Source organism: Rhinolophus ferrumequinum, chromosome 25 (genome assembly GCF_004115265.2).
Source record: "Rhinolophus ferrumequinum isolate MPI-CBG mRhiFer1 chromosome 25, mRhiFer1_v1.p, whole genome shotgun sequence".
Taxonomy (NCBI): domain Eukaryota; kingdom Metazoa; phylum Chordata; class Mammalia; order Chiroptera; family Rhinolophidae; genus Rhinolophus; species Rhinolophus ferrumequinum.
Window position 1 is genome coordinate 39341291 of NC_046308.1, and position 12496 is coordinate 39353786.

The following is a 12496-nucleotide window of genomic DNA, read 5'->3' on the forward strand; positions in this document are numbered from 1 at the left end:
GCCAATTTTCAAAAGGAATTGGGGTGTCAAAAACAGTAGAAGCTTTCACTGAAGTTAAAAACTAGTATTAAAATTCAAACTCTTCCTTTTAAGCTTACAAAATACTGCCAGTCATTTGCCTAACTCCCGATACTAAGCTATTTGATGACTGTTGAAATTTAAGATACACTCAATTATCTGAGCTAATGGTGGAAAGTAGATACACACAATAACACTGAATTCCAAACAAATGTTAATGTGTACATCCTGGCGCTCTCCTTGTCCCTCCCTAGCTGTAATCATAGCATTGGGTTCTGACTCCATTGTTCAGGTCTACCTGCTGTGAGCAGCCTGGTTTGGCTGAGAGGCTGGAGTCACTATCAATAGTTCATCAAAGCAGATGACCTTCTTAAATGGAAGCGGCAGGAGAAATCCAAGTCGGAGAGGCATATTAGTTATGGGAGTGGGCTAGAGATTCATATTTATTTATATGCAGGTCTAAGATTCAGGTCTAAGAAACCAGGCAGCTGGCCTAAGGAAGAGCCAACTTAAGAGAAATTCACCATATTCAGCCTCTGTTTTCTTTTAATTGGTATGTCACCATGAGACCCTCCAATAGTAGGGGATGCTCCAGCAGGTTTTTATTTAGGTAGTTGTTTTTTTCTTTTAGGTAAACGCTTGCCTTCTCCCAGCTTCTAGAAAGGATGGCAAAGATGAAATAGCAGGTCTTGTTACAGGTGGGCAGAGCCAAGAATAATTTTAAAGGCTCTTAAAAAAAAACAAATGAGATGCTTTATGTAAATTAATCCCGAGTAAAAGCTGACTTATCTACCATTTTATCACCTGAAGCTCTATTAGCACCCATGTTGTCACTATGGCCCTGAGACACTGTACCTTTCTTGTAAGCCTTTGGAATTGTTAACAAAGGACTAAATGGGACCCATTCTTACCCTTGTGGAATCTTTATACTTTCATTCTTTAAAATCTGGTCATCTGTGTATGGCACATATGAAGCAACAACCTATTATCCTCAAACTTGGTTACCTGGGAAAACCACAACAAACAGTCCCCTAGCCATGCCTTGTTCCAGGGAACATTTCTTAAGAATCAACGACGGGCTTGTCACCTTGACAGTGTTCCGGTCATTGATGAGAATCTGCTCTTCATTAATGTAGAAATAGACAGGCGAAATGATGGTGAGGTTCGGGGACGACCACTTGTCGAAGTTAATGATGAGCTGGAAGGAGATGTCAGGCAGTTTCTGGCAGATCGTGGAGAGCACAAAGGCGCAGTTGGCAGGGAAGCGGAGAAAGGCACCATCAAAGGTGCGAAAGACACCGCCGCCAGCCGCCAGGCAATAGGAGGTCTTGGTGCTGAAGCAGCCACGCACCCCGTTGCGCAACGCGCACTCCTCGTCCGACTTACACTGGCGTGGGTCGCACTGGATCAAGTTGCGCCGGAAACAGCGGCACCGCCGCGTGCAGTCACTGTTCCAGAACAGCTGCTTGGGCTGGAAGATAGGTGCCATTTGCATTAAACTCAGGCTATATATAGGCAGTGTCGGGGAGGACCCCAAAGCCCAGTCCGTCTGGACCCTTTCCCGGGCTGGGCTAGCCTATCTTGAATAGGGCTGGACTTTGCAACAGACAGCAGTAGGGAGGCTGCTTTAATTAAAATGTTACATCAGTTCCATGTAATTCAGATACCAAACAATATGCAATTTAGTCTATATTGGTTTCAATCAAGAATTTGGGAATCTTTACTGCTGGATTTTAGAACTAATCACAGCCAACCTGAGTGTGCACCTGAGGTAGGTGAAGAGAAAAAATATTTGGTAGAAAATTATTCTAACAAGTACCAGTTCCAATTCAAGGATGAAATTTCAGTTCACTCAAGAATAAGAAAATTGCCCCTTTAAAGCTTAAATAGATTAACAGAAAGTGATAACCAACCATTATGATAAATCATTTCAACATTTCACAATACTCAACACTCCAAACTTTTTCTTTATACGTAGGCTACTTCTAATTTACTTCTGTTGCAAGTACCTCCATATCTATGTGTCCTGAACTGAGAGATTTAGAGAACAGATTTAGAGATTCTGTGAAAGGAAAACTTTGGGATCAGGCCACCTGGATTTCAATCACAGCCCTGGCACACTATATGTGCCACCTTGAGGAGAACTACAACCTTCCAGACTGTCAGTTTGCTATCTCTAAATTGGAGACAATAACATCTTGCAGGGCAATTCTTGACTTCTAGTCAAGATGGTGGAGTAGGTAAACACCACGCTTGCCTGTTCCCACAACCACATCAAAATTACAACTAAATTATAGAAAAACCACCCTTGAGAACCAACTGAAGACTAGCTGAACAGAAATCCTATAACTAAGGATATAAAGAAGCAGCCATGTTAAGACTGGTAGGAGGGACTGAGATATGAAACAGGCTGGTCACATACCCACAAGTCACAGTTAAGAATCAGGAGTGCTATCTTGGCTGTGGAGGTACATGCTGAGGAGTGAGTAAAGGATCCCAGCCCCACACCAGGATCTCCAGCCCCGAGCAGCAGTGCCAGGAAGAGGAGTCTCATAACATTTGGCTCTGAATATCAGCAGATACTTTGGGTGAGACAGAGGGCTGCTAGAATCCCATGCATTCCTCTTAAAGGGCCCAAGCACACACTCGTTTGCTCACAAATGCATGTTGCAAGCTCCAGCAAAGGGAAAACAGCTTTAAAAAGGCCAGGGACATTTGGAAAGAAGTGAATTGCCTGGTTTCAGGATGAGGGCTGGGGGGTCAGCTCTTCCCAGGACTGAGTGCTGGCACATACCATTGTTCCTTTGTTGAGCCCTATCCACCATCCCCACAGCTAGCAAGTGCACACAGGCACCAAATCTGAGTCTACATTGACCTGCCCAACACCACTCACCCCGTCCTAATAATTCCCTGAGACCTTGCCCCACTGACCTCATGTGCCCAACCTGAACTTCTTTTAGCAGCTGTTCTACACAAGCAGCCACCTCAGTCCATGCTACAGACTTTCCTAAAATCTCTCAAAGGTACACAAACCCGAAACAAACAGTGGCATGCTGTGTACTTCTTGCTAAGCTGCCCCAAGCTCAGCACTAATGGCAGCTGGCCTCAGTTCACAGCATAGCCTCTTCCAGGCACAGCATAGGCAGCTACCAACCACAATCACATTGTAGCTCCTACCAAGTGGCCCTTGGCTGAGCACAGGCAGTGGATAACCTAGGCCTCCACCAGAGCCCCTGCCAAGAGGCTCCAGAACCAACACACCCAGTGTTTGGCTTCAGACCACATCTGAGTACCACCCAATTAGATCCACAAATGATATACCCAAAGGGTGAACTCAGCAGGAATCAGAGCCTTGCTAAAGCAAATCATACTCTGGGCGGGGGCGGGTGGGGGGGTGAAGGGGTGCCAAACCCACGCAACAGCTTATCCCCTGTAGTCAGGGACAGTCTTCGTAGCCAGTCAGCTGTAGGGTCAATCCCACCCATTGACATACCAACAGCAATCAAGGCTCAACTACAACAACAGGGCACACACAACCCACACAAGGGACACCCTGGAGCACTTGGCTCAGGTGACCAGGAAGATTGTACCATTGGACCCCATAGAGCACTTACTACATAAGAAAACTCTACCAAGACTGGAAAATGAAGCAGATCTACCTAATACATAGGAACAAACACAGGAAGGCAGCCAAAATGTGGAGACAAAGCAACACGTCCCAAAAGAAAGAACAGGACAAAACTCCAGAGAAAGAACTAAAGGAAATGGAGGTAAGAAATCAACTAGATACAGAGTTCAAAACATTGGTTACAAAGATGCTCAACGAACTTAAGGGAAGACTAGAGGAACTCAGTGAGAACTTACACAAAGAGATAGAAACCACAAAAAAAATCATGTCAGAAATGAAGAATACAATAACTGAGATGAAGAATACATTCAGTGGAATCAACCGATTTGATAAAGCAGAGGATGGAATCACTAATCTGGACAAGTTAGCAGAAAACAACTAATAGAAACAGGAAAAAAAAGGAGTTAAAAAAATTAGTATAGTTTAAGCAAACTCTGGGACATTAAGCATAACACCACTTGCATCACAGTGGTACCAGAACGAGAAGAGAGAGAACAAAGGATTGAAAACCTTTTTGAAGATATAATGACAGAAAACTTCCCTAACCTGGCAAAGGAAATAGACATACAAGGACAGAAAGTGCAGAGAGTCCCAAATAAGATGAACCCAAAGAGCCCCATACCACGACACATCATGATGAAAATGCGAAAGGTTAAAGACAAAGAGAGAATCTTAAAAGCAGCAAGAAAAAAAGCAGTTAGTTACCTACAAAGGAGCTCCCATAAGACTGTCAATAGATTTTTCAACAGAAATTTTGTGGACCAGAAGGGATTGGCACGAAATATTCAAAGTGATTAAAAGCAAGAACCTCAAACTAAGATTACTCTACTCAGCAAGGCTATGATTTAGAATCGAAGGAGAGATACAGAGCTTCCCAAACAAGAAAATGCTAAAAGAGTCCATCACCACTAAATCAGTATACAAGAAATGTTAAAGGGACTAGTTGAAGAAGTAGGAGGAGGAAGAAGGAGGAGAAAAAGGAGAAGGTAAAGGAGGAGGAAGAAAAGAAAGAGGTAGAGGAGGAAGAGGAGGAGGAGGAGAAGAACAACAACAACAAATAAGAAAATTTCACAAAGGGAAAAAAAGAAAAACCTCTCACTGACAAAGGCAAACACATAATAAAAGCAGTATAACAACCAAATATAAAGCTAGTACAAAGATTAAAAGGCAAAACTAGGAAGATCATGTGTAATTACAACAGTAAACTAAGGGACAAACAAAACACACAAAATAACAAGTAAAAATGATTGCAAAAACATAAACGTGAAGGGAGTGAGTAAAATGGTAATGATTTCAGAATGTGTTTAAACTTAAGGAAACATGAAGTTCAAATAGACTGTTATAAATGTAGCTTGACATATATGAAACACAGGGTAGCCAGAAACCAAAAATCTATAAGAGATATACAGGCAATGAAGAGAAAGAAATCCAAATACAACACTACAGAAAGTCATCAACATACAAGAAAAGAGATCAAGGGAATAAGAAAAGAACAGAGAAGAACTACAAAGATTATTAGAAAACAATTAATAAAATGGAATAAGTACATACATATCAATAATTACTTGAAGTGTAAATGAACTAAATGTTCCAATCAAAAGATAAAGCAGGGCTGGATGGATAAGAAAACAGGACCCATACATATGCTGTCTACAAGAGACCCACTTCAGATTGAAAGACAACACAGATTGAAATTGATGGGATGGGAAAAGATATTTCAGGCAAGTGCAAATGAATAAAAAACCTGGGATAGCAATACTTATACCACACAAAATAGACTTTAAAATAAAGGATTTAACAAAGACAAATCAGGACATTTCTTAATGATAAAGAGATCAATCAAACAAGAGGATATAATCCTTTTAAACACTTATGGACCCAATGTAGGACACCCTAAATATATAAAGCAAATATTGATGGACAAAAAGGGAGAGATAGACAGTAATACAGTCATAGTAGGGGATTTTAATATCCCATTGACATCAATGGGTAGATCATCCAGATAGAAAATCAAGAAGGAAACAGTGTCCTTAAATGACACATTAGATCAGATGGACTTAATTAATATTTTTAGAACATTTCCCTCCGAAGCAGCAGAATATACATTCTTTACAATTGTATATGGAACATTTTCTAGGATAGACCACAAAACAAATCTTAATAAATTTAAGAAGATTGAAATCATATCAAGTACCTTCACCAATCACAATAATATGAAATTAGAAATCAACTACAAGACAAAAACTGAAAAAAAAAAACACACAAACACATGGAGGTTAAATAACATGCCACTAAATAATGAATGGGTTAACAATGAGATCAAAGAGGAAATCAAAAGATACCTTGAAACAAATGAAAACACAACAACTGAAAATCTGTGGGACACTGCCAAAGCAATCCTAAGTGGAACATTCATAGCAATATAGATGTACCTTAAGAAACAAGAAAAATCTCAAATAAACAATCTAAACTTACACCTTGAAGGAACTAGAAAAACAATAGCAAACAAAGCCCAAAGTGAGTAGAAGGAAGGAAATAATGAAGATCAGAACAGAAATAAACAGAATCAAGTCAAAAAAATACAAAAGATCAATGAAACCAAGGTGGTTCTTTGAAGAGATAAACAGAATTCATCAAGAAAAATGATGAAAAATGATGAAACAGATTCATCAAGAAAAAAGAGAGGACTCAAATAAATAAAATCAGAAATGAAAGAGAAGTGACAACTGATACCACAAAAATGTAAGGGACTATAAAAACATAGTACAACCAATTATATGCCAACAAATTGGACAACCTGGAGGAAATGGATAAATTCTTAGAAACATACAATCTTCCAAGACTGAATCAAGAAGAAACAGAAAATCTGAATATACAGATAATTACTAACAAAATCTACTCAATAATCAAAAACTCCCAACAAACAAAAGTCTGGACCAGATGGCTTAACAGGTGAATTTTACCAAACATTCAAAGGAAAATTAACACCTATCCTTCTCAAACTATTCCAAAAAATTCAAGAGGAGGGAAGGCTTCCAAACTCATTTTATGAGACCAGCATTACCGATTCAAAAACCAGATGAAGACATTACAAAAAAGAAAGAAAGAACAAAAATTTTAAAAAGAAAGAAAATTATAGTCCAGTAAACCTGATGAACATAGTTGAAAATATCCTCAACAAAATATTAGCAAACTGAATTCAGCAATACATTTAAAGATCGTACATGAATCATAAGTGTGATTAATTCCTGTGATGCAAGGTGACATACAATTAATGTAATATACCACACAAATAAAATGAAGGATAAAATCCAACATCCATTTATGATAAAAACTCTTAGCAAAATGGGAATACAGGGAGCATACTGCAACATAACAAATGCTTCATATGACAAATCCATAGCTAACATCATACTCAAGGGTGAAAAAGTTAACAGCATTTTACTTAAGATCAGGAATAAGTTAAGGATGTCCACTTTCATCACTTTTATTCAACACACTATTGGAAGTCCTAGCCATAGCACTCAGACAAGAAAAATAAAAGGGATTCAAATTGGAAAGCAAGAAGCAAAACAGTCATTGTTTACAGATGACATGATACGTATGTAGAGGACCCTACAGGTTCCACCAAAAAAACTATTATCACCTATAAATGAATTCAGTAAAGTAGCAGGATACAAAATTAATATGCAGAAATTGGTTGCATTTTCACACAACAATAACAAACACAATAAGAAAGAGAAATCAAGAAAACAATCCCATTTACAATTGCATCAAAAAAATAAAATACCTACAAATAAATTTAACCAAGGAGGTAAAAGATCAGTACTCGCAAAATTATAAGACATTGTAGAAAGAAACTAAAACAGATACAAATAAATGGAAGCCTATACCGTGCTCATCGATAGGAAGAAACAGCATTGTTTAAATGTCCATACTACCCAAAGCAATCTGTAGAGTCAATGCAATCCCTATCAAAATACAAATGGCATTTTTCACAGAACTAGAACAAATAATCCTAACATGTATATGGAACGACAAAAGAGCCTTAATAGCCAAAGCAATCTTGAGAAAGAAGAACAAAGTTGGTGTTATCAAGCTCCCTGATGTCAAATATACTACAATCTGTACTACAAAGCCACAGTAATCAAAATAGCATGGTACTGGTATAAAAACAGACAAATAGATAAACGGAACAGAATAGATATCTCAGAAATAAGCCCAAGTCGATATGGTCATTTAATCTATGACAAAGGAGGCAAGAATATACAATGGGGATAAAAATAGTCTCTTCAATAAATGATGTTGAGGAAACTAGACACATACATGCAAAAGAATGAAATTAGGCCAGCTTCTTACACCATATAAGAATAAACTCAAAATGGATGACCCAAAACCGTAAGACTTAAATGTATGACCCAAAACCATAAGACACCTAGATGAAAACATATAAGGTCTGACAATTAAGCTTGTGAACTTGTTGCAACAATATCAAACAGTTAACCAAGTTTACTATTTGGAAGTGCTGAAAAGGCTGCGTGAAAAAGTTAGATGAAAACTACCTGAACTTTTCGCCAACAATTCATGGCTCTTGCATCATGACAAGGCACCAGCTCTCATGGCACTGTCTGTGAGGGAGTTTTTAGCCAGTAAACAAGTGACTGTATTGGAACACCCTCGCTACTCACCTGATCTGGCCCCCAATGACTTCTTTCTTCACCTGAAGATAAAGGAAAACATTTCGATGACATTCAAGACATCAAAGGCAATATGATGACAACTTTGATGGCCATTCATTTGGAAAAAGAGCTCCAAAATTGCTCTGAAGGATGGACTAGGCACTGGCATCAGTGCATAGCTTCCCAAGGGGAGTACTTCAAAGGTGACCGTAGTGATATTCAGCAATGAGGTATATAGCATTTTTTCTAGGATGAGTTCGCTAACTTCATTGTCTCACCTCATAGGCAATAAACTCTTTACCATGACTCTGTCCCCCCAGTCAAGGAAAACAAAAGAAAAAATAAACCAATGATACTACATCAAACTAAAAAATTTTGCACAGAGAAGGAAACTATCCTCAAATGAAAAAGACAACCTACTGAATGGGAGAAGATATTCATGAATGATACATCCAATAAGAGCTTAATATCCAAAATTTATAAAGAATTCATACAACTTAACACCAAAACAACTAAACAATTGAATTAAAAAATAGGCAGAGGAACTGAATAGACATTTCTCCAAAGAGGGCATACAGATGTCCAACAGACACACGAAAACATGCTCAAAAATCACTAATCATCAGAGAAATGCAAATTAAAACCACAGTGAGGTACCTTACACCTGTCAGTAAATCAACAAACAACAAGTATTGGCAAGGATGTGGAGAAAAGCGAACCCTTGTACACTGTTGGTGAATTTACAAATTGGTACAGCCTCTATGGAAAACAGTATGGAGATTCCTCAAATAATTAAAAATAAAACTACCCCATTGCATTCCTATATACTAACAATGAAATCTCAGAAAAAGAAAAAAAAATTCCTTTTGCAGTTGCAGCAGAAAGAACAAAATACCTAGGAATAAACTTAACCAAGGATGTGAAAGACCTATATGCTGAAAACTATAAGACATTTTTAAAAGAAATTGAAGAAGACACAAAGAAATGGAAAGACATATATTGGAAGAATCAACATAGTTAAAATGGCCATATTACCCAAAGCAATATACGGATTTAATGCGATCCCCATCAAATTCCCAATGGCATTTTTTAAAGAAATTGAACAAAAAATCATCAGATTTGTTTGGACCCACAAAGACCCCAAATAGCCAAAGCAATCTTAAGAAAAAAGAACAATGCTGGAGGTATCACAATCCCTGACTTTAGCTTGTACTACAGGGCTATAATAATCAAAACAGCATGGTATTGGCACAAAAACACACATCGACCAATGGAATAGAATTGAGAACCCAGAAATAAACCCACATAAATATGGACAGATAATTTTTGACAAAGAAGCAAAAAACATACAATGGAGAAAAGACAGCCTCTTCAATAAATGGTGCTGGCAGAATTGGAAAGCCATGTGCAAAAGAATGAAATTGGACTGCTATATGTCACCATGTACCAAAATTAATTCAAAATGGATCAAAGACTTAAGCATAAGACCTGAAACACTAAACTGCATAGAAAAAAACATAGGTACTAAACTTAAGGATCTTGGGTTCAAAGAGCATTTTATGAATTTGACTCCAAAGGCAAGGGAAGTAAAAGCTAAAATAAATGAATGAGACTATATCAAACTTAAAAGCTTCTGCACAACAAAAGACACCATCGACAAAATAAAGAGACAACCAACTAACTGAATGGGAGAAAATTTTTGCAAACAGTGCCTCCAATAAGGGGCTAATATCCAAAATATACAAGGAACTCATACATCTCAATAACAAAATAAAACAAAACAAAAAAAAACAACCCAATTGAAAAATGGGCAGACGACCTGAAGAGACATTTCTCCAAAGAGGACATACAAATGGCAAATAGACATAGGAAAAAATGCTCAACATCACTAATCATCAGAGAAATGCAAATAAAAACCACAATGAGATATCACCTCACCCCAGTTAGAATGGCTGTCATCAACAAGACAAATGGTAAAAAGTGTTGGAGAGGCTCTGGAGAAAAAGGAACCCTCATATACTGTTGGTGGGAATGCAGACTGGTGCAGGCGCTATGGAAGGCAGAGTGGAGGTTCCTCAAAAAATTACGACTAGAATTACCATTAGATCCAGCAATCCCTCTCCTGCGTATCTACCCAAAAAATCTGAAAACATTTATACATAAAGACAAGTGTGTTCCAATATTCATTGCAGCTCTATTTACAGTGGTCAAGACATGGAAACAGTCAAAATGTCCTTCGATAGATGAATGGATAAAGAAGTTGTGGAATATATACATAATAGAATACTATTCGGCGATAAGAAAAGATGACATAGGACCAGTTGTGACAACAAGGATGGATCTTGAGATTATAATAATAATATAATTTTGTTAAGCGAAATAAGTCAGACAGAAAAAGCAGAGAGCCATATGATTTCACTGATATGTGGTATATAAACCAAAAACAACAAAAGAACAAGACAAACAAATGAGAAACAAAAACTCATAGACACAGAAAATAGTTTAGTGGTTACCAGAGGGTAAGGGGGGTGAGGGGTGGGAGATGAGGGTAAGGGGGATCAAATATATGGTGATGGAAGGAGAACTGACTCTGGGTGGTGAACACACAATGTGATTTATAGATAATGTAATACAGAATTGTACACCTGAAATCTATGTAACTTTACTAACAATTGTCTCCCCAATAAACTTTAATTAAAATTAATTAATTAATTAATTAATTACTACAACTACCATAAAATTTTCTGGATTTTATTCAAAGAAATTCAAAACACTAATTTGAAAATATGTATGCTTCTATATGTTTATTGCAGTATTATTTACAATAGGTAAGCAACATAAGTGTCCTTCGATAGACAAATGGATAAAGAAAAGGTGGTACATATGAGTATATATAATGGAATATTACTTGGCCATAAAAAAGAATGAAATCTTACCATTTGTGACAACATGGATGGACCTAGAGGGTATTATGTTAAGTGAAATATGTCAGACAAAAAAAGGCAAACACCATATGATTTCATCTATATGTGGAATCTAAAATACAAAATAAATAAACAAACAGAAACAAATTCATAGATAAAAACTCAGAAAAAAACTGGTGCTTGCCAGATGGAAAGGGGTTTGGAGAAATGGATAAAAAAGCAGGAGGGATTAAGTACAGATTGGCAGTCACAAAACAGTCACAGGGATATAAAGTACAGCATAGGGAACATAGTCAATAATATTGTAATAACTATGTGTGGTATCAGGTGGGTACTAGATTTATCAAGGGTATAACCTGATAAGTTATGTAAATGTCTAACCACTGTGCCATACATCTGAAACTAATATAATACTGAATGTCAACTGTACTTGAAAAATTAAAACAAAATTTTTCATGTTTTGCAGGGCAGTTGTTAAGATTGAATTAAATAAGATATGTAAAATACAGTTCATGACATACTCGTAGAGTAGGCACTCAATAAATCATAGCTGCTTATTACAAGAGGAGAACCAGTCATCTTCTTTCAGATGGTGAGGAATTATATCATGTTTTATAAAATACCTAAAACAAAGTATCCTCAGCTGGTGGCAGCTATTATTTTGTACTATTCCCTAAATGAGCAAAACTCTGTAGATACAGCTCTACTTGGTAGTTTGTGCTCTTGATCTTGCACTTGTTCTAGCCTTAAAATTCCAGGGAATTGTTGGAAACTGGTAATGACTGTCCAAGTGGGGTGTGGTCCCAAGTAGCCAACTATAGCATAGAGACGGGACACTCAGTGCACTAACTCATTTGATCAAAACAGTGCTATCCAGAGATGTTTTAATGGCACAAGAAGGCCTATGATTCTGTCTTGTCACTGTTTTCTGCTTTAACTATAGACTTATCAAAACCTGAAATAGGAACTACAGATATGACTCATATTCAAGAATAAATAGATATAGGATGAGATCTTCCAGGATGTTTCCTCAATCCAATGCACTTCAAGATGCCTCTGCTAGGGGCCGCCTGGTAGCTCAGGCAGTTGGAGCTCCGTGCTCCTAACGCCAAAGGCTACCGGTTCGATTCCCACATGGGACAGTAGGCTCTCTACCACAAGGTTGCTGGTTCAATTCCCGCAAGGGATGGTGGGCTGAGCCCCCTGCAACTAAGATTGAACATGGCACCTTAAACTGAGCTGCCACT

At 37.8% G+C, this 12496-nt stretch overlaps 1 protein-coding gene across 1 annotated transcript in view; it reads right to left on the minus strand.

Moving 5' to 3' along the window:
- Positions 1–12496, minus strand: part of TECTA (tectorin alpha) — an 87232-nt gene that overhangs the window by 16485 nt on the left and 58251 nt on the right. The window contains exon 14 of the mRNA XM_033097891.1: positions 1106–1489. Coding sequence (XP_032953782.1) covers positions 1106–1489 — 384 coding nt within the window. The remainder of the gene's footprint in view (positions 1–1105; positions 1490–12496) is intronic.